Genomic DNA, 21,668 nt, shown 5'->3' with positions numbered 1-21,668 from the left:
CTTGGTGTCTTGACCCCTCAGTGAGTCCCCTGTCCTTGGAGGCCACAGGGACACGTAGATATTTACATGGTCTCAAAGCACCTCCCTACAAAACACTTATTAATTACAGAGGAGCAAATAGCAACTTCAATGACTTTTGGCAAATCTATAATCATATATCCACCACCTCTATTGAGATCTTGATTGAGATGCCAATAACCCAACTGTTTACACCTAAAAAAAAACTCTTTTAACTGTGCATGTAGCATATGAAGACTTTGTAATTTAGTTATTTTTTTTAAATATAGAAAATAAACTTTAAAAGAAGTCCCCATGTTTTTCACTCCGAACCATCAATTAAAGTTTGAGTCCACATACGGGGAGTCCTAGTCACGACCTCTCTGAGGGGATAAAAAGATATCTTCCAGGCGGCTCCCCTCTATTTTCTGCCAATTCAATAATTCATAGACATTCTAACTCTAGGGCTTGATTTAGAGTCACTTCACACCCCATAGAACGTGTGGGTCATCTTCTCCTCTATAAAAAATGGAAATAGTGTCCCAAGAAAATAATCTGAAAAGTGCACAGGAGATCCATAGATTTTAATAGGAAATGAACAGCACAAAGAGATGGGATGTGAGCTGGGCAACGGTCCAATCCTATCTTCAATCATCCACGTCCAGGAGATTCTTTCTCCAGGAGGTACTGATGCAACAGAAGGTGGAATCAGCAGACCTGCGTACACCTGGCCCATGGTGGGGTCTTTGCCTGTGTAGACACACTCTGAAGCTTTTTGGTTTAATTTAGGTTTTATACTTGCTGGCTGGTCCTGAATTTTGAAACCCATATTGGCTGGAATCCTGGACAGTGTAATAGTCAATTGTCTTGGCAGGGCCGCTCTAGAGTCACAAGGAAAGGAGGCATCAGGAGGACCCACACGGGTGAGATTACAGGGGCCTGGAGGACCCAGTGTGGAAGGGCAACGCCATCTCCTTTCTTGTCTCTGCTTCTGTGGCAGAGGCCAGGGTCCTGGAGCTGTGCAGAGCAGGCAGGGAGCCGATGCTCTTGCTGAGGCCAGAGCGAGGGGAGTCCTCACCTCAGCAGGGCCCCTCGTCTCTTGGAACTGCCATCACTGCACACTCCCTGCTGAGAGGTCAGGAGGTCCCACTTGTCTGCTCCTCCGGTGTGAGGGTGTCGATGGCATGGGAACTGTGGTTCTCCTGCTCAGACTGACGTTGTTTCCCCCTGGAGTCCCGCTGACTCCTGCTTAACCACATCACGGTACATAGCAGGATCCCAAGCAGGGACACCTTCATGGATGTCAGGAGCACAAAGTGGATGTTGCAGAGCAGGACCCTGGACAGGGGACGGGAGATAGGAGTGAGCTGCCTCTTCAAGGGCAGCCCCAGGCGCCCCTGTCCCTGCTCCCTGAGCCAAGACCTGCATGACACGCAAGCCTTGGTTCCTGGCCAGAAAGCCCCTCTGAGGGGCACGGTCATGCTGCCCAAAGGCGAAGACTTCAGGGGCCCCCCTATAGGCTCAGCCTGGGGACCAGCACCTTTGCCGTCTGTCTGCATCCTGCCTTTGGCTGGTCTCCCACAATCCTCTTTAACTCACCTGCAGTCCAGCTGAGCTCGAAGGTCTGCCCTTTCATGTCTTTTGATTCTGCTTCTGCCATTCTCTCACCTGTGTCTCCCTTTGTACATTCTGCCCTTCTTTCAAGCTCAGATTTAATATTACCTCGTTGAAGCAGAGGGGGATCCCTCCACCCTGGTCAACCTGGCTATTTACCCGCTGGGTTCTCCTGGGAGGGGCCTCTTCTGGCTGACCCTCATCTGAGAGCACGTATGAGATGTGCGATCTCAAATAGCCCGTATAATTGACGTTTGGTCTACTTAGACTACTGGGCCTGTGGTTAATATGTCCCTTGGTAGTCCCTATCAGTGCATAAGAACCAGATGCCCCCTCACCTTCTGCCTCATCCCCTCCCCCACAAACGGTGCCAGGACCCCCCACCCCCCACCCCACACACACAGGCCACCCTTGTTCTCTTGCTCAGCCCGCCTGGAGCATGAGGAGTTGTGTTGAGTTCACTATGGTTTTCTTGAGAGAGAGAGAGAGCGCATGCTGCACTGCACATCCTAAAAATACCCTTAAACCACTGGGTTCTTTTCATAAGTTCCAGTCCCTGATGGGTGCTGCACTCTCTCTCTCTCTCTCTCTCCCTCCACGTTTCCTCTTGTGCTTCTCCAGTCTCGCTAAAAGCCCTGCGTTCTGCACTCTGGACTCAGCAGAACAAACACTCTCCTCACAGCCTCATTCAGACTCACCATCGAACAAACTGTCCAGTGGGGGGCAGCCTCCAAGGAATAGGACCCTTGAGCACAGAAGGGAGTTGGATTGGAGCAGGGAAGCGAGCGGATGGAGGGCGGTTCTGAGAGACAGGACCCAGGGAGAGAACGGACCTTGATTCTGGACGTTGTGGGAGCCCAAAGGCACCGGGCTGTGATGGGATGAAACTGGGGCAGGGGGTGTTTGCCCCCCGGTGAAAGAGCTTATTGATTGCTCTTTGGGTGCTTCTGGAGGGGGTGGGCTTCAGGCTGAAGTCCATTCCTCTCTCCTGTGTTGGGAATGTGAGGAAGCAGGAACCCCAGCTTCTCTCTCCCTCTTGGCATTGCCCTAGTACGTGGGGAGAGGATAGTTGGAGCAATGAAACATGGACCTGCCTGTGACTGTTATAGGCAAACTGATGACCCCCAGAACCTGTGACTGTGTCATGTTAGGTGGCAAAGGGCAACTAAGGCTGAAAATTGGCTTAAGGTTGCTAATCAGTCGACTTTGAGATGAAGAGGTGATCCTGGCTGATCTGGGAGGCCCCAGTGTAATCACCTGGGTCTTTATAAGTGAAAGGTGGACATAGCAGAGTCAGTATAGCGACGATGCAATATGAGAAAGACTCGACCAGCTATTGCTGGCTTTGAAGATGGATGGGGCCATGAGCCAAGGAATGTGGATGGCCTCTAGAAGCTAGAAAAGGTGAGAGAACAGATGCTTCCCTAGAGGCTCCAGGAGGAACTTAGCCCTGCCAACACCTTGCTTTTGCAATGAGACTCATTTCAGACTTCAGATCTCTAGAACTATAAGATAATACAACTGTGTTCTTTTAAGCCACCAAGCGTGGTAATTTGTTACAGCAGCCACGGGAAACTCATATAGAGCTTTTCCCTTCCTGCACACTTGAGGCTGAATCCTGCTACACTTCCTTGTGCTTCTGGGGGGTTGGTTGGCAGGTCCAAGGGAGACCAGAACCTTCTCTCCTGCTGCGCAGCTGAAGAGCTTTGTTTGGCTAGGTTCCTCGCAGGGAGTGGGGAGCTGTCTAAGTGCTCAGAGGCAGGAAGGAGGAGGGAGAGGCCCAGGCCAGACTTTGCTGTTTCTGTCCTGCACAGGAAACATCAGAGGGGCCCCATGGGGAGCCCTGACAGAGCGCCCCTAGGGGAGCAGTCACAGGGCAGCAGTGGGAAAGGTCTGTGGGGGTCCAGCTCTGCTCACCTGATGAGGGGGCTGGTCAGAGGCAAGGGTTGGCTGTTGTTGACGCTCTGGGTGACTGGAGACGAGGAAGTCAGACTGGCCGGGCTGTTGTTGACGCTCTGGGTGACTGGAGACGAGGAAGTCAGACTGGCCGGGCTGTTGTTGACGCTCTGGGTGACTGGAGACGAGGAAGTCAGACTGGCCGGGCTGTTGTTGACGCTCTGGGTGACTGGAGACGAGGAAGTCAGACTGGCCGGGCTGTTGTTGACGCTCTGGGTGACTGGAGACGAGGAAGTCAGACTGGCCGGGCTGTTGTTGACGCTCTGGGTGACTGGAGACGAGGAAGTCAGACTGGCCGGGCTGTTGTTGACGCTCTGGGTGACTGGAGACGAGGAAGTCAGACTGGCCGGGCTGTTGTTGACGCTCTGGGTGACTGGAGACGAGGAAGTCAGACTGGCCGGTGTCATAGGTTCAGACTGGTCTGTCGTCATAGATTCAGTCGTGTTTGTTATCAGCAGTGTGGGTGGGGTTGTTGTATATGCTGCTAAACACAGAGCAGAGCACGGTTCTGAGGGGGACCCGGGTGGCTCCCCATGGCCTTCTCCAAACCCTACCCCAGGGATTGAGAACCTTTCTGTCTTAGCTTCGCCAGTCAGCCACATTGGCCTTCTCTTTCATCTTTTTGGTTTATTATTCAAAACATAACATTACTTCATTTACAGAGAAACATCATTTTGCCCCTGTGTGAGGGATTTGGGGTGGCAAGCTACGTAGGCAATTTACAAATATTCAGTTTAGCCTCAGAGTCCTGCTTGGCACAGCTGAGCATGTAAGAACCAAGTTCCCACTCCTTGGAGTTTTAAATTGGCCAGGCCAGCTCTTTTCCGAGTCTCAGCGTTGGTTGAAGCAGACTCTGTGCCACCTGCCCTGATGCCATGTGACCTGGGGGGCTGGCTGCTCCGGGCTTCCTCTCTCCCCTGCAGCCGGGCCGAGTGCCAGCAGCCTCTGCTTTCCGCTGGAGTCCTTCCTGGCTCCCAACGGCTTCCTCATCTCACCATCCCTGCCCCATAAGGACTTATCTGGCTTGCAGGGTCCCAGCCTCCAAATCTCCTGCTACCAACTGCTCCACTCTTCTACACTTCCACCCCATCTTGGTTGTCTTTTTCAACTAACTTCTGGAACATTCTAAAACCAGCATACTTCCCCACTGCACACACATGCACACCATATTTGCCTATACCAAGTTTGAAGAGACTTTTCTCTGCTTTATAAATGGGCTCATGAATGGCAGATACACTGCTCCCCTATGGTCTGTGTGTGTATATTAGTGGGGGGGGGGTGGGGAGGGGAGTTTTCTTGGTGCCGAAAGTAGAGACAAGATTGAAGGATCTGGAGGCGGAGCTGTGGGCGGGAGGCTAGAGCCTGATTCTCTTTCCAGGCCTCTGTCCCCGGGAGGCCTGCTTGCCTCTGGGGCAAGTGTGGCGGAGCCCAGAGTCCCTCCTGAGGCTGGGAGGCAGCCAGAGGAGGCCTGTGGGAGCCACTGCATTATGGCGGATCCTGCCTCTCCTTCTTCCGGGAAGGAGTTCAGAGTCCCTCACCCACTCCTTTGCTCTTAATGTTGCCAGAGGAGGGAGGGGAAGAGAGAGAGAGGGCCAGGGTCTCTTGCCCCGTAGCTGAGACCATCAGGATTGTGGCTTTCTAGCTCTCCAGCCCTCGCTGCACACCTGAGAAGGCCCCCGGTCAGGCTGGGGCTGCTCTGAGGGTGGATGTGAATGTCCGACTGACCTGCAAAAGAGGACCTGCCAGAGAGGACCTGCCTTCCGCGGACAAGCCTGTCCAAGCCGAGTCTGTCCTCTGCTCCCCCCAATGACAATGGTGGAGATGTGCGAACATGCCAAGGCTCGCTCTTTCAATCTTCCCAGACTCTTGTGCACCCTCCCCCACGTGCACACACACATGCACTCGTCCGCACAGATACACACGAGCACATGCACACGAGGCAAGTTTCGAGACTCCTCTCCAGCCCTCGGGGTGGAGAGAGGAAAAGTTCTGAGTCCTCTGGGGGTCAGTACCAGGGCCTCAGAGTACAGGAGGGAGTAGTTCCTACCTGGACCAACGGTAACTTTTACTTGGACCCCCTGGTCAATTCCGTATCTCTCAATCCCACACCAGTAGGTGTCTTCGTCGTCACTCCTGAGCTTTTCCATGGTCACAGCGAACGTGCGGCATCTGTGATCATCCTTGATGGACACTCGGTCCTTCTTCACCTCTTGCTCTGACCCAGTGGTTTTAACAAGGATTCGGCAGGAACGCCAGGCGTTTCCACGGCCCCACCACTTCTTGTAGGTCTCCCACCCTGAATTGTAGTGACACTCAATGGTCACCGAACCCCCTTCGGGGCCGCTCACTGTCCCCGGACCATGGATGGAGAAACAGCCTAGAAAACAGAAACTCAACATCCATCTCCTCCTTCCCTGAGTCCAGGGCTGGCCCGGGCGCTGCTCGGGGCTTCTGGCACCTCCCCGGGGGTTGAGCAGGAGCCTTTGCCCTCGCTGTAGGGCTCTCAAAACCCCGCAGCCCGATTGTTCCTCAATCCTCTGCGGTATTTCTTTTGCTGTCACCTCTCTTGCAAAGGTCCCCTTTGGGTTCCTAACTGCCCACACGGTGGCCTCTGCTCACTCCGCATCCTGCTGACCACCGACTACTGCCTCATTTTGGAAACTCTCCCCTCCCTTACCCTCAGGCAACACCTTCTTCCTGACCAGCCCTTAGTCCACACTGCAGCCACAGGCTTATTTCTGAATCTCAGAGCTGGTGAGGTAGACATCTTGACCCCCTCCCACTCCCACTCAGCGAGACACTATACCCACAACCCAAAAAACCCTTGCCCTCTGAATCCACACGTGTGATAAAGTTCCATGGAACTGAACACACACTCCTGCACACACGCAATACACGCACAATTTTTTTTTAACCTAAAAACCATGCTCTTTTGTGTCTCACAACTTTGCACAAGCTGTTCCTTCTGCCTGGAATGTTCTTGCTTCTCTGCTTGAAGGAGTCAAAGCCTTAAAATTCATCCCTCAAGGCTTGGTTCAACTATGGTCTCTTCTAAGGGTTCTCTGACTCTGCAGCCAGCTCCGCCCCTCGCCGGGGCCACCAGACCGCCTTGTCCCTGACTTGTTGTTGTGCTTACTACACTGGACAACAGTCTGGTCTTTGGCTCGTCCAGGGCAGAGACTCAGGCAGGCCGATGTGCGGTGTTGGGCAACACCCCAGAGAGCCTGTCGCACCCTGGTTTTGCTGCTGTCTTCCTTCCTGTACTCTGAGCTCCTTGGAAGAGAGATTCTCAAGTCTAACTGCAAGTCAAGACCAGATGTGGAGGCTTTCAAAGGGTCCAGATCCCTGAGCTCTGCCATGACCGAGTGCGTCTGAGCTGGAGTCTGAGCATCTGTGCTCTTTAAAAGCTCACTGGGGATTTGTGCATTTACATATGTGTGTATATATGAGTGCGTATGTGTATCTATCTATCCATCCACTCATCCATCCATCTGTCATCTGTCTGTTGATCTGTCTGCCAGGGCTGAGACACAGTCCCCTAGACACCTAGTATCCTTTCTTTCCCCAACACCTGACTTAGGACCTGTCAGATAAAACTTTTTAAGCTGTTTTTAAATGAATAAGTGTATGGATGAGTGAATAGGCCCTGCCATTTTCCCCTAGGACAGACACTCTCCGTGTCCTGGCCCAGTCCTGCAGGCTCCAGATCCTGAAGCCTCAGCCCCACTTACCCGGGATGATGAGAAGGAGCAGAGCCGGGAACAGCCACATGGTCCTGCCTGCCTGGGTTCTCTCCCTGTGATCATCAAATGCCAGCTGCCCTCCAGGGCCTTGGACTGAGCCCAGAGGCTGACTGCCTTCTATTTGTCTAAATCGGTATGTTTAGTTTCTCTCATCTACTTCTCTTAATTTTTTTTCCAGTTACTTCCTAGTTTCATTAATTAGGAGAAAAGCAGTGTCATCCTTTGGGAGTGTATGACTTCTGTGATGATGTGTCTTCAATGATTTTGCGGAAGCAAAGCGTCCAGGCCTGGCCAGGGTTCCACTCGCAAGTGTGTGGGAGGAGCCGAGCAGGTGGCTGCCAGCAACACAGGGCGTGAAGTGCAGTGGGGCCTGGGAGAGAGGAGCTCCCAAGGCGGGTCCAAGGAAGGGACGGAGACAGCTGGATCCGCATGCTGGACTGCAGCGCTCAGGGCTCAGTCAGGCTCGCTGGGGAACAGACCCATCCTAAACCTCCTTCTGGGAAGCCCCACCACAGTGCATCTCAGACCGCCCTTCCGGCCCTAAGCCAGACTCCCTCCCTGAGCCTGACCCGCTGCCCCTCCCTCGGGACACCCTCCTCTGAGGTCCTGAGTCACTCGGAAGCAGAGGCTGCCATGGGAAGATATCAGAAGGAGAAGTGTCCTGTTCCCCTCAGCCTCATTTTGCCCAAGACGCTTCCCCTCTCATCTCTCTGCATAGTTCCCCTGGCTGTGGGCTGACGGCCACCTCAATGCACTGAAACTGTTTATTCTAATGGCTTCCTAAGTAGCTTTCTCCACTTCTTCCCTCTTCCTTCAGATGTCCCCTCCCTCCTCTGTCCCCTGCTCCCTCTCCCTGTCTTCTCTCTCCTCTGCTGAAGCTCTCTCCTTACTCTTAGCCCCTCGCCCCCAGCGTCTTCTGGAGTCTGTCCTTGATGTTATTCTCTCTGGGAGCATCCCTGTCCTGCTCTCTGGCATCACCTCCAGGCACAGGACTGTCACACGCACACCTCCTGTCGTCCCCATCTCCCGGCTCAGTTCTTGGCTTTCATTGCGAATGCCTATTGGTGCTTTTGTAGAACTTTTCACCCTGTTAGCAGCTCAGACGTGCTCAAAATGAAATTCCTTGTCATCTCCACTCCTTGAATTGTCTGTCACAACACCTGGGTCACGGGCCGGGGTCCTCCCCATCCTGCCCACCCCTGCCAGACTAGCCTTTCTAAGAGGACGCCTGTTGAGCCTTCCTCCTGACACCTGCCACCCTTAGGGGGCTCCTCGGGGGTGGGGGGCTTGAAGGTGGAGCTGCAAAGGCTTTAGCAGCAGGAGCAGGAGACCATGCTGTGGGCCAGTTCCAGGGAGGTTGTGGGGGAGGCGGGGAGGCTGAGCAGCCTGTTTATCCTCACATTTGAGGGCTGAGCCTTCTGGGCTGGGGTGTCCTCATGAGCCTGGGGCTTCTGCCTGCAGCCAAGAACTTATGGAGGGGTCGGGGTCAGGACTACAGGAAACGCTAGCCTCCTCCTTTCCTCCCTCCCTCCCTCCCTTTCTTAACAGTTTTAATGAGGTGTAATTGGGATAAAATAAACTGCATACATCTGAAGTGCACAGTTTGAAAAGCTTTTCTTGTTGTTTTTCTTATTTTTTTCAAACTGGACATACAGTAAAATCCATTTTGTTGGGTGTGTAGTTCTGTGAGTTTTAATACACGCATCGCTTCGTGGAACCACCACCATGAACATACAAACAATTCCACCACCTCCCTCCATAGGTCTTTTACTCTGAATTTGTTTCTTTAGCGGCGGGCAGTCAAGCAGGTGAGGTTAAGACTTCCAGGGCTGACCCGCCCTCTGTGCCCCGCCGTCCCACCATAGTTCAGCTCTCTGAGCCTTTGGGATGCATTCGGATCTGGCCCGTGTGCGCCACCCAGTGGCCAGTCTGTGACCTGCGCGATAATCTTCCCCAAATTTCTCAGTCTTGGGGAGACTCTTCAAGGTCTGACCCAACAGGCACAGCTAGGGGTGAGCCTGGGAATTCTAGGGTCCCTTTCTTGAGCTGCTTACCTTTCTTGATCTCCCCAACACCCCTTATCAGCTTTCAGAGCCCTCTACCCCGCTTCCTGGTCCTTTGGCTGGAAAGCTGGGGCTTTTCCCACCTGATATGCTGCATGCATATGTCCTGTGACTGGGTCAGCCTCCAGGACCAAGCAGAGGGAGAATAAAGAATGAGAAAATGCAATGGTATTTCCTCCCATGTCTTCATACCACAGCTCCTCCCGTCAGAGGGGAGGTTCCTCCTCAGAGTTCCAGGTGCTGGCCCCCGCTGCTGCAGATGCAGTTGCAGCTTCTGTCCTGAGGCTTGCTGCTGAGTGGGTGGAGGGAAAGAAAACACACACCAAGAAAACTCCAGGAATCCGCCCACTCCCCCTTTTCCCTTAGGGCTCCCTCCTTCTGCTCTTCCTGAGCTCTTATAATCCCTGCTGAGGGTGCAGCCTCAGGTCGTGGGCTGCAGGGTTTGTGCCCAGGCAGGAGGATAAAGAAGGAAAGAAACCCAGAAAACTCACACCTGGATTGGTCCTGCCCATTCTGCTTTCCTTCCCTAACCTTCCTGCCACCATTCACTGTGCAGAATCCTCCGACAGCGGCTCCACGCGCTCTGTCTGGGTTCTTGGTTGCAATTAGTAGGAGAGATCTGTGGAGTGTGTTGACTTCATCTTGGAACTGGACGCCTGCAGCATAGATTTACAAGAGCAAAAGGCTGGAAACAGGCTCCGTGGCCATCAATACAGGAATAGTTAATTATGGTGAAGCCACACAGTGGAACATTAGGCAGCTATTCAAAGAATTAAGTGAACATACATGTAATGGCTTGGAAAGATTTCCATGGGAAGATTTTAAAACTTTTTATTGGCATATAAAATTCATACAGAAAGTGCACACATCAAAAGCGCACAGTTCAATAAATTTGCACGAATGAAGCACACTCATGCAACCGGCACCTAGATCAAGAAACGCTCATTACCATCCCCCCAGAAGGCCCTCTTGTGTTTCCTTCCAGCCACTATCTATGAAGTCATGGTGTCACAACTTCCTCCCAGTCACTGCCTATGAAGTCACCACCCCCCTGACTTCAGCCTGACGGCCTAAATTAATTTCGTTGGTTCTTCAACTTCATACAAATGAATCACACAGTGTACGCTCTTTCCTTCATTTGATGACCATTATGATTGTGAGATTCACCAACATTGTTACAATGTGGTTGTATTTGTAATTTGTTTATTCTGATTATGATATAACATTCCATTGGGTGAATATACCAAATTTATCCATTTGACTAATTTCAAGTTTTTGGCCATTATGGATAGTGTTGCTATGAACATTTTAGCCCATGCCTTTGGTGAACATCTGTATATCCTCCTTAGGAGCATTGAGAGGGACCCTCATTTCCTCTATTAAGAGGAACAATTGTGCTGTAGGACCAGGATCTCCTTTTAAGGGAATGAGGCCAGGACCCCAATTTAAGAGAAGCGAAACTTCAGTCAGGGTTAAATTCTTAGCCTTGGCAAGTGCTTTAAGACCAGTGTTTCCTGATCGAGAAAAGTGAGCCCCTGAGACTCGGGATGGCACCTCTGCCCACGCACTTGAGCCCCCGATCCGCTCCGCTTCCCTGGACCCTCCAGGTCCACAGAAGCGGCTCATCCGCTTGTTAGGAGACAGCAGCTCCCCGTGTTGAAGATTGTACGGAAGTGAAAGGAAGCAGACCTCACAGGACACTGCCCACCTGCGAAGGGTCTACTTCAAGAATCTGCCCTCATTCTCCCTCCTGACCACAAGACCAATAACTTAGGTTAAAGTCAGCATGGCGCACCTGGGGATATGCCGGGCTACAAAGGGAGGAGGAACCAATATGTACTGGCAGGAACCAGAAGAGCATGCCTGGGAGTTGATCTCGAGGTACTGGCTCAGGGTGCTGGAATATAACGCTGAATTAGGAAGTCTGTCAACATAGGGGCACTCAGACACACAATATAGGGACACCCAACACACTTGCAAGCCTGGGAGACTGGTACTAGTGTGCAGCTGGGATGGTTCTTAGAAGCTTGGAAGCAATGAAGTCCCACATTAAACAAAGAAAAGATGCCAGAATGGCCGTGGCAGAGCATGGAAGGAGGGGTCAAAGGCTCAAAGAATGTAGTGTGCTAAAATGGAACTATTATATTTGACCTGGAAACCCACCAAATGCATGTTATCCTTCAGAAGTCATGGAGGACACTTGATTTACAGGAAAATAAGAAATATGCTGGTGAGGGGACATGAGCGTTGTCAAGAGGCTTGGTAGTGGCTGTCGTCTCTGTGCTGGGTCCATGGTAGGTGATGCCATGACATAACTGAGCTGGTAAGATCAATGGGGCTATGAGAATTCCAGAACGGCAGAGAGCAGGTGGAAGCGCTCACCTGTCTGGGGCAAGGTGAGCATAATTAGTGGACCAGATAGCAAGTTCTGAATGGCGCCCACCTGCAGCGATCAGTGAAGACAACTAATAGAACAAGAGACAAGATCAAGATCCTAGAGGCCAGGGGCCGGCCACGTGGCAAAGTGGTTAAGTTCATGTGCTCTGCTGTGGCGGCCCAGGGTTTTGCTGACTCAGATCCTGGGCACGGATGTGGCGCTGCTTGTCAGGCCACGTTGAGGCAACATCCCACATGCCACAACTAGAAGGACCTGCAACCAAGATATACAACTATGTATCAGGGGGGATTTGGGGAGATAAAGCAGGGGGAAAAAAAAAATATTGGCTACAGTTGTTAGCTGAGGTGCCAATCTTCAAAAAAAAAAGATCCTAGAGGCCAGAGAGGTGACTCAGTGGCCATTTTCTTGGTTTCTGGAAACATAATAGAAATACATACACTTAGCAGTTGACACAACTCTCTTATTAATTTTTTGGCCTGTGAGGTAAGTGATTATATTTGGGAGGGTCAAGTGGAAGCCCCTGAAATCGCCCCTCTGCTGTGACCAGAACGGTAAATCAAACATAACCTCACATTCACTGAGAAATACCGAGATTAGTGCCACCCTCCAAGACCTTAAGGACACAGGGTGGTGGTTCCAGCGTATCGCCTTTAATTCACCAGGGACAATGGGCTAGTGAAATCCAAAGAGTGGCCAAATCGCAGCTTCTGTGCCAATAGCGGTCACTTTACTAGAGCAGATGAACACAGCCCGGTGTGTTGCGTGTGACTGCTGATTTGGCAAGTGTATCCTTGTCAATGCCCGTCAGGAAGGAGGAACAGAGGCAGTTTGCCTTCACTTAGCATGGACAACAGTATACTTTTGTAGTCTTATTCCAAGACTGTGTTAATTTTCTTCTCTGTCTCTGTGTAGTCCTAAAGAACCCGGGCCATCGGGACATGGCTCAGGAGATAGTTAGCCCACTGTGTTGATGATATCATGTTAACAGGACTTCATGACAAGAAGAGACAGCCAACCAGATGTGCTCCAGACACTGGGAGATAAACCCTACCCAGATTCAGGACCTACCGTGTCCGAAGTTTCAGAGATCCAGTGATCTGGGGCATGCTGGACGTACCCGCAAGGTAGATGTCCTGTAAAAGATATTGCCTTTGGCCATGCCTCCCTCTCACTGACCTGCCTGATAGAACTCAGGGGAGACTGAACCCAGAGTCAGCAGGAGTGTGGAGCGTGTGGGTGAGGAGTGGGACTAGAAACTGCGGCGGCCACTGGAGCTCGGTTCAAGGAGCAGTTCCCCAAGCATGCGTGTCCCGGCGTATTCCCCAAGACTCCGCAGGCAGACATCCCCTCCCAGGCCAAAGGGCAGAGAGCTTTTTAAGTCAATAAAATACCAGGGCAAACCATGCAGTTAGAGAGGATGCTGGAGGCCAGGTTCAATTCCCTTCTTTCTAGAATTTAGAAGACTCTTCTCTGCCTGCTCACCTTAAAGCGTAGCTTACAAGTCAAGAAGGGATCGAAGGCTCAAGAATTTGGCACCATAAAACAATGATTTTACACACTCCTGCTCCTACTTACTCAGAGGCCTCGGTCAGCTATATTTTGGCTCACTCTCAGTTATGATCGGACAACCAAGAAGTACCAGACATTTGTGGAAGGCTTGTGACATCAAAGAAAAGGACCAAACCGAGCCAAGCCAAAAACATGAGCACAGTGGGAAGGGATGTGATTCAGAAAACAGAAGAGAGTTTTAAAAACATCAGCGATCGGAGAACCAATAAAGGAGCTTTTTAAAATAAAAATGTAATTTCTAAAATAAGCATTTCATCCAAGGGTCGGAAGAGAAAATAAGAGCACAAAGACAAAACAGAAATCTCCCAAAAGGCAGAACAAAACCCACAAATACAAAAACACAAAAGAAAGAGACCTTCAGAATCGATTCAGAGAGGAGACGGGGGGGGGGGGGCGGTTTGGGGGGGAGCAGGGGACAGAGGAGGGAGGGGACATCTGAAGGATGAAGGAAGAGGTTGGGAAAGCCACTTAGGAGGTCATCGGCACAAGCAGTTTCGGTGCCTCGAGGTGGCCATCAGCCCACAGCCAGGGGAACTATGCAGAGAGATGGGAGGGGAAGCATCTTGGGCGAGATGAGGCTGAGGGGAAAAGGCCACTTCTCCTTCTTATAATCTTCCCACGCTGGCCTCTGCTTCCGAGTGACTCAGGACCTCAGAGGAGGGCGTCCAGAGGGAGGGGCAGCGGGTAAGTCTCAGGGAGGGAGTCTGGCCCGGGGCCGGAAGGGCGGTCCGAGATGCACAGTGGTGGGGCTGCCCAGAGGGAGGTTGAGGATGGGGCTGTTCCCCAGCGAGCCTGGGTGTGAGCCCTGAGCGCTGCAGTCCAGCGTGCGGATCCAGCGGTCTCCGTCCCTTCCTTGGACCCGCCTAGGGAGCTCCTCTCCACACTCCCTGCTGCCGCCTCTGCCCATTCCTCCTGGCAGAGATCCCTCAGCTCCACATGTGCAAACCCGACCAGGCAGGGATCCTTTTTCTTTCCCACATGCACAAAGGTCTTGACGCAGATTCCACCACGTACTATACAGAATGACACCCTCTTCCCCTAATATGTAAAATGCAGAAGTAGATGTAGACACAATAGGAAGTGATTGATTGAGAAACTCAAAAGTGACTTAAGCAGCTTCCCCCGAATCTTGAAGGGATTCCAGGGTTCACTCCTGAGCTTGGCTGCAAGTCCTAGAGGGTGTTGGGCGCTTGTTAGCACCAAGGATGGGAGACAGGACCGTGTGGCTGGCTCCTGTTCTGCTCCTTCTCTTCCTCCCGGGTGAGTGGGGCTGTGGCTAAGAAGCTGGAATGACTGAGGCTGGGCAGGAAACAGAGAGGGTCTGTTCTGCGGTGGGGAGACACGCCAGGGGACATGGCAGGGCCAATTCATTCAACCAGACACTTATTCGTTAAATAAAAACCAAGTTTCTGCTATCTTACAGGTCCTATATTAGGTGTTAGGAAACAAAAAATAAAACCAATTGCCCCCCTTTTAGGAGAGTGTTTCTCCACCCTGGCTGTTCTCCATAAACAGATGGACACACTAATGCGTGAATCCATCCTGGACGAACTTGCGAAGAGCACAGGTGCTCAGGCTCCAGCTGTGACCCACTCACCTTGGTGGAGCTTGGGGACTCGGATGCCTTGAAAGCCTCTGCAGCTGGTCTTGACTGGCAGCCAGAGCCGAGAACCTTTCTTCCTAAGAGCTCAGAGTACAGGAAGGAAGACAGCAGCAAAACCAGGGTGTTACAGGCTCTCTGGGGTGTTGCTTGACCCCGCGCATCGGCCTGCCTGAGTCTCTGCTCTGGATGAGCCAAAGAGCAGACGGTCTCCCAGTGAAGTAAGCTCAACAGCCAGGACACATACAGAGTGCTGTCACTGGGGAGGAAGGACCAGAGATTAGAAGGTGTCTATTTCTGGGTTCCATGTCAAGTCCTGGGGGGACAGCTGGTGCTGGATGCTCAGAGAAGACAGGAGCTAGGGAGGCAGAACCATCTGGCTGCCCCAGCTCTGCGCCTTCTCATCCTCCCAGGTGAGTGCCACTGAGGAATCGGAACCACGGGGCTTGGGGCAGGATGCGGAGAGAGTCTCTTCTTGGAAGAAGGTTATCATGGGAGGTAAAGTGACCCCATTTACTCATCCATTGACTTGGTCAACATATATGCAGGAGAGGAAACTCTGGTAGGGAGATTTGCACGCAGAAAATTTACCGGAGAAACTTGCATGTTATTAGCTTAATTTGGAAGTTAATATGGGTAAAATGGGTACATGTGTATTACTCAGCTTGAGCTTCCACAGCGAAATACCATAGAGTCGGTGCCTTAAACAAGAGAAATTTATTTTCTCTCAGTTATGGAGGCTGGGAAGTCCAAGATCAGGCTGCTGGCCGATTCAGTTCCTCTTTTTCTTTGTTCCAGAATCTTTTGTGTAAGATAGACATTATTTCTTCCTTAAATGTTTAGTAGATATCTCCATTGAAGCTGTGTAGGTCTGGAGTTTTCTCTTGAGGAAGTTTTTAATAATGAATTTGACTTAATTAAATAGTTGTAGGATTATTTGGGTTTTTTATTTCTTTTTGTGCTAATTTGAGTATATATTTTTTTAAGGAGCTAGTTATTCCATCTAAAGTTTCAAATTTATTGACATAAACTTGTTTAGATATCCTTTTATTATCTTATCATCTTGGTTTTTTATCTTCTTCTTATCTTTCTATATGTGCGGGATCTGTAGTGATGTCTCCCTTTTCATTCCTGATGTTGCGTAGTTAGACCTCCTCTCTTTCTATCATGAGTATCTTTCTAGGGTTTTTCTTTTTTAAGCAATTGTTGGCTTTGTTGGTCTTCTGTATTTTGCATTTATTTTCTTCATTATTTCCTTCCTCTACTTTTTTCCTGTTCTTCTCTTACTTCTGCTCTTTGTTATTTTTTTCAAGTTTTGAAATAGATGTTTGGCTTATTAAATTTACTCTTTTTTCTCTTTTCTAATATATGCATTTAAAACTATAAAATGTTGACTCAGGGTGGAATGATGTCAGCATCATAGCAGCGTAAATTGTCCCTCCTTTTTGCCCATGCTTTTTAACAACTGAAATTTGGCACCCATCAATGAACAAAAGTGCTTCAGTGGGAGTTGTGGGATCCAGCACCATACACCAAAGGACCTGGAGGAGTCTTGCCCACTCGTGCATTAGGCAATAGGCAGACAGACCTCGGTAGAGGGTGTGGAAACAGCAGAAGCCAGTGAACCGGCCCCAGCACCTCTCAGCAGCAGACGGGGAAAATGTGGAGAGTGCTGACTTGGGCAGACACTCACAGATGACAGAGCCTTTGTAGAAATCCAGGATTCTGGAGAAGAGATCTCAGCATTTTGTTGGATAATCAACAAAAATGCATGTTTGGATGCACTGGAGAGGGTGGGAGGATCTTTGCTACAGCCCCCTCACCCCCAAGATGGCACGGCACGGGGCTGAATAGTCAGTCAAGAATACTTTGACAAAGTTATCCTTCAGAAATGAAGGAGAAAAAAAGACATTCCCAAAAAACAAAAGCTGAGAGAGTTCATCACCTCTAGATCTGTCTTAAAAGAAATGCTGAAAGGAATTCTTCCAGCTAAAATGAAAAGATGCTAATTGGTAACACGAAAATGCTCGAAAATATATGTTACAATCTTGTTGTCTTGAATAGGACTGTTTTTCTTCTACGCTATATCTCGAAAGTTTTGATTTGTAGTATTTTTCTTTTCCTTGTTAAAATATCTAAAAATTTTTCTTGCGATGCTTTTCTTCACTCATTGGTATTTAGAAAAATATTTCTTAACTTATGAACATGTGGAAATGTTTTAGTTATGTTTTGTTATTTTGTTATTCTGTCAGTTGAATTATAGTCAGAGAACATACACAATCATTTCAATCCTTAGAAATTTTTAGAGACGTGTTTCATGGCTGATCTCTTTCACGGTCAATTTTTATAAACATTCTCTGCATGCTTTAAAAAAAGCGTTTGAATTTGTTGCATTCATGAGTCGCAACATGCTTCTACTCCATCTCAGACTGCTGCTGCAACAATCACGCCTGTTGTTTATTGCCAGTAAATAAATTGTCAGAGTCTATCACTCCCGTGAATGGCTCTGGCTTTAGTTCAGTAAATTTAAAGAATTTTTGACGGAAGTCCCATTTAAGTTATTTCCACCAATCTGGGTGCCTTCAAGCAAAAGAATGACTGAAAATGCCACGCAGGCTAGTGTTGTCCTGGAGCAGGATGTTCAAAGAGAAGAGCTGATAAGGCATGTCATGTTTCTCATTTTTTAACTCTGGCTTGAATCCTTTCCTTGGGTTTAATAAAAGTCTGACAAGACACAAGAGGCATGGCATGGGTGCCGCTCTGTTTATAACTAACTTTGCTTGCTTCCATCTTACCAGATCACTTTCACTAGGAAGTTTGGACCTGGAATTTACAGCAATTCCAGGAGAAAATTGGCTCTGTGTGATGTGGATTCCATAGCACATGCAGACCATTTGGCATCACTGTTCTGGTCAGCTTCAAGGAGTTCCTGCCAGGGTGGTGGACTACAGCGTAACCACTAAGAACAACCTTTCCAGAGCTGTGTGATGTGGATGCTTTGGCCGAACCTCCCGAGGTCATCAGTGCAAAGTCAGGGCAGCAATCATTCTCCTGTGGAAATGGGTCCTCTGGTATTTCCTCCCCATCAGACCAGCATAACACAGAGATGGCTGCAAAAGGACATTGCTGGGAATATAAAGATTTATCGGCTATAGATGGGGGAGAGGATGAATTACAGGAAGCTAGTATTGCTCAGTGTCCACATTATTGTATCTTTGAGGTCCGTAGTTGTGCTCTTAGGTGATTTGCCTGGTGGTTTTTACCAGTAGAATTTTGAAGGACAAAAGGTCTGTCTTGTGGAAAGTGCATTCCTTCCTCGACTGCTATTCACCTGAGCATGCTCTTGGATTTATTGGAGCTATTTGCAATGCAGGACGCTGTGGCCCTGCCCTCAGGGGAGGAGGTGACAGGTACATGGATTTGTGTTTTCCAGGCTCATTTGCCATCATGGGTCCAAAAGTAATGAGAGGCCCAGAGCGGGGCTCGTTGACCGTGCGGTGTCGCTACGGCCCAGGATGGAAGACCCACAAGAAGTGGTGGTGTCGAGGAGCTGATTGGACTAGCTGCAAGATCCTTGTTTTAACCACTGGATCAGAGCAGGAGGTGGAGCGGGACCGTGTGTCCATCAGGGACGATCAGAGAAACCTCATGTTCACCGTGACCATGGAGGAGCTCAGGCGAGACGATGCAGACACTTACTGGTGTGGGATTGAGAGAACTGGAACTGACCTGGCATTCCAAGTTAAAGTGACCATTGACCCAGGTAAGAGTGTGTGTTTGGATGTGTCTCTTCAGGACCTGCTCTGTTCTGGTCCCTGAGGTCCCTCTCCAGTGACTCAGCTGTCACTCAGAGTGAACTGTCATAGAGGGCGCTTGAGTCCTGAGGTCTACCTGACTGACCGCCTGGGATCGGGAGAGGCAGGGCCTCTCTAGATGCTCTCCTGGCTCCCAGGGCCTCCTCCAGGATGGGCTCAATCCTTTCTAGGCACATGCTTTTCCTCTGCACAGCTCAGTGCCTGAGTCTATTGCCTGTAGAGATCAAGGCGATGGTCCCCGTTTCAGCCCATAGGCCAAAGGGACCATCTTCCATGGGACCCAGAGACCCCACCTAACAACTGCCAATGCTCTTCTGGGACTTCTAGAGCTCAGATGTCCCTGCTATTTGTGAAGTTTGGGGCTGGGACTTCATAGCTGCTGTCCCCATTCCATATCTAGTCTCGGGGGAAAGAGGCCCAGCACAGTTGTGATGCTGTAGTTAATTGCTGAGGTCTGGAAAGACCTCCACAGTCGAAAGGCTGCATTTCTGGTGCCTGAAATCCCATCACGAGCCATTCATACGTCTGGACTTAGTGATGTGCTCTTCCTAAGTCCTTCTCGAATGCAAGCACTCCTGGGAGGGGCAGTTCAGAGGTCCCAGTGCCTCAATTTTCAGAAGTCCCTGTTGGGCTCTGGTTCTGCTGACCCTCAGACAGACAGTACCAGCTCACGGCACACTTGTGGCAAAGGGGGAGCACATGTCACAATGTCCCCATCACCCCTGGAACCTGTGAGACATGTTATACTGGCAAAGCGCAGCACAGTCGTCATCTCATAGAATCCTGACAATATTCCTGAGAAGTAGCTGTGCCCATCGTGGAAGCTTAATAACTTGCCCAAAGTAAAGGATCTTCCTGAACCTTATGATTTTGTTCGGGGCTGGTCCTGACCTTAGATGTCACAGATCTTACATGTGTTGGCCACTGGGCAAGCCCCTATTGTGCTCCTGTCCTTGCTGGATAAATAAGACAGGGTGACGCATTGGCTGAGCCCTTGTCATGAGCAGCAGGAGTGTTTAAGTCCAGCTGAACTCCAGCTCCCTCGTCCTGAGCCATCCTGGGCCACCTCTCACCTTCCAGGGCCTGCTCAACGTCCTCCCTGGACCAGTGCCCAGCCCCACCTGCCTCTGAGGCTCTGCGTCTCCTGGAGGCCATGGAGATATGAGCGGTCCAGGCTATCAGCCCCTCCCCATGGCCCTGCTCCAGGCTCCTCAGGCCAGGGCAGCCCTCAGGCCCCCAGACTCAGAGCCACGTGCAGGACTGCAGGTGTGTTAGCAGGCAGAGTAGTGTGTAATCTGGTCTGTATGCCCAGCGCCAACTACAGCGTCGACCACCACCGCCATGTCCACAGCACCAGTCACCCCAGAAGAGACCCGAGTCTCCCCAACTGTGACCAGCCACCACTCCGAGAGCAGGTAAGCCAGCTCTGATGCTGCTGTTCCCTGTGCCCACTTGGCCCAAACTCTTCCAATAGGGAGACCCTTTGTGGTCCCAGGTCCCAGCCAGAGCTTGTCTCTGGACCCTCAGGCTCCTTCGAGAGGCTGATGCTGTGGGGGGCTCTTCCCACTTGCTCTCAGGTGGCACAGTGTCCTTAGCAATCCCCAGATCCTTCCTCCTGGAGCTCAGTGCAATTTGTAGGTCTGTTGGATGATTCATTCATCCATCCCGTTTGTACTGAGTAACTTCTCCATGGCTGGCACCGTATCCAGCTTCGGGGACAGAGACATGGAGCATCCCCCTTGGAACTCAGAGATCAAGTGCTCAGTGTGGGAGACTGACAAGCAGGCAGTCAGTGCAGATGGCATGGCCAGTGTGTGTGGGCACAGGGGTTGTGGGGACACAGGGATGATGGCTCTCGGTCCCAACTGTGGGAGAACAGGGAGGGCCTGGGGAAGACCTCTTTCCCTTGGTTACTGTTATGGCAAGAACAATGACACTGATATTTCCTTGTGTCTCTAGAGCATGTGGCAGCTCACAGAGGGCTTTCCTGCCCATTATTCTATCAGTTCTTTGACCTGGCCTACCCCACCTCATGAGGAGCAAAAGGCAGACATGCATGCTCCCATTTTACAGAGGAAGAAACTGAGCCTCACTCATGCTTCTTAGTGCCCTGCCCAGCTATTGAAGGCAGAGGAGCTTTCTAGAAGCTCAGGGGCCCTTTCATTTCTTCCTTTTACTCTCCTTGGCCCTCTTGACTTTGTTTCTAGATCTGCCGCGATCTCCTACTGCTGGGCCTTCCCACAGAATTCCCTAGGGGGATCCCCAGTCTTTATACCCCCAGGGATCCCTTTCCTTCCATTTTTCCATTTGTTTTCTGTTTTGAAAGTTCCTTTCTACCAAACTGCTTTCAATAACTAATAGCTAAGGTGTTTCTTCATTTTATGAATCAAAGGCATATGTAAGTGCCAGTTAGGGTCTTTGGTCAGCATGAGATGGATAATTCATTCATTTATTCAACAAATAACCCTTGAGGACCCATTCATGCCCAGCATCGTGTTAGAGAGATGAAAGGATACTGGGATGAGCAAATAATCAAGCTGTCTACCCCCAGGTACTTACAATCAAGAGATGATTAGTGTACCAAATAGAGTTAATTAATTAATTGATTGATGAATGCATTCTGCAATCTTCCGCGAATAGCGATGAATAGGAGGTAGTCCTCGTATCAGTCAGCTCGGGCTATAACAATGGGCCACAGGCTGGGCGGCTTCGACAACAGACGTTTATTTTTGTGCAGCTCTGGAAGCCAGAAGTCTGAGATTAAGGTGCCGGCAGGGGTGACTCCTTTAAGGCCATCTTCTCCCTGTGTCTGCGCATGGTTTCCCCTCTATGTGTGTCTATGTCCTACTCTCTTATTCTTCTCATAAGGACTCCAGTCGTTTCCCTCCCAATAGAGCAAGCAAGAGGGAGACA

General features: G+C 50.4%; 2 protein-coding genes and 1 long non-coding RNA gene across 16 annotated transcripts in view; 1 reads left to right on the top strand and 2 right to left on the bottom strand.

Annotated features, from left to right (window-relative positions):
• Positions 1-560: 560 nt before the first annotated feature.
• LOC106830196 (CMRF35-like molecule 9) lies at positions 561-7,803 on the bottom strand. Of its 2 annotated transcripts, none has more exons than XM_014839608.3 (4): positions 7,299-7,803; positions 5,615-5,944; positions 3,529-4,051; positions 561-1,335 (listed from the first exon to the last, which is right to left on the bottom strand). In XM_014839608.3, exons 1-4 carry the CDS (start codon positions 7,336-7,338, stop codon positions 1,134-1,136), a joined length of 1,095 nt encoding a protein of 364 aa, XP_014695094.3. In that variant the 5' UTR covers positions 7,339-7,803; the 3' UTR covers positions 561-1,133. The 2 variants fall into 2 exon arrangements, with proteins under 2 accessions (XP_014695094.3, XP_070339676.1); XM_070483575.1 differs by having other exon boundaries at positions 3,529-4,048; positions 7,299-7,483.
• A 1,099-nt stretch (positions 7,804-8,902) lies between these two features.
• LOC139040080 (uncharacterized) lies at positions 8,903-15,049 on the bottom strand. The gene is made up of 3 exons (XR_011493932.1): positions 14,938-15,049; positions 12,840-12,904; positions 8,903-10,029 (listed from the first exon to the last, which is right to left on the bottom strand). It is a non-coding gene; the product is annotated as an uncharacterized lncRNA (long non-coding RNA).
• Positions 14,416-21,668, top strand: part of CD300LD (CD300 molecule like family member d) — a 15,215-nt gene continuing 7,962 nt past the window's right edge. The window contains exons 1-4 of one of the 13 annotated variants that reach the window (XM_044745786.2): positions 14,465-14,600; positions 15,354-15,438; positions 18,374-18,703; positions 20,068-20,170. In XM_044745786.2, coding sequence (XP_044601721.2) covers positions 15,432-15,438; positions 18,374-18,703; positions 20,068-20,170 — 440 coding nt within the window. In that variant the 5' untranslated portion in view covers positions 14,465-14,600; positions 15,354-15,431. Of the gene's footprint in view, positions 15,439-17,738; positions 18,704-19,835; positions 20,171-21,668 lie in introns of all 13 variants that reach the window. The other 12 variants (XM_070483571.1, XM_070483562.1, XM_070483567.1 and 9 more) reach the window with 12 other exon arrangements.

Source organism: Equus asinus, chromosome 13, assembly GCF_041296235.1.
Source record: "Equus asinus isolate D_3611 breed Donkey chromosome 13, EquAss-T2T_v2, whole genome shotgun sequence".
Classification (NCBI taxonomy): Eukaryota; Metazoa; Chordata; class Mammalia; order Perissodactyla; family Equidae; genus Equus; species Equus asinus.
The sequence above is the reverse complement of the archived record's forward strand: the minus strand, read 5'-3'. Positions and strand labels throughout refer to the sequence as shown.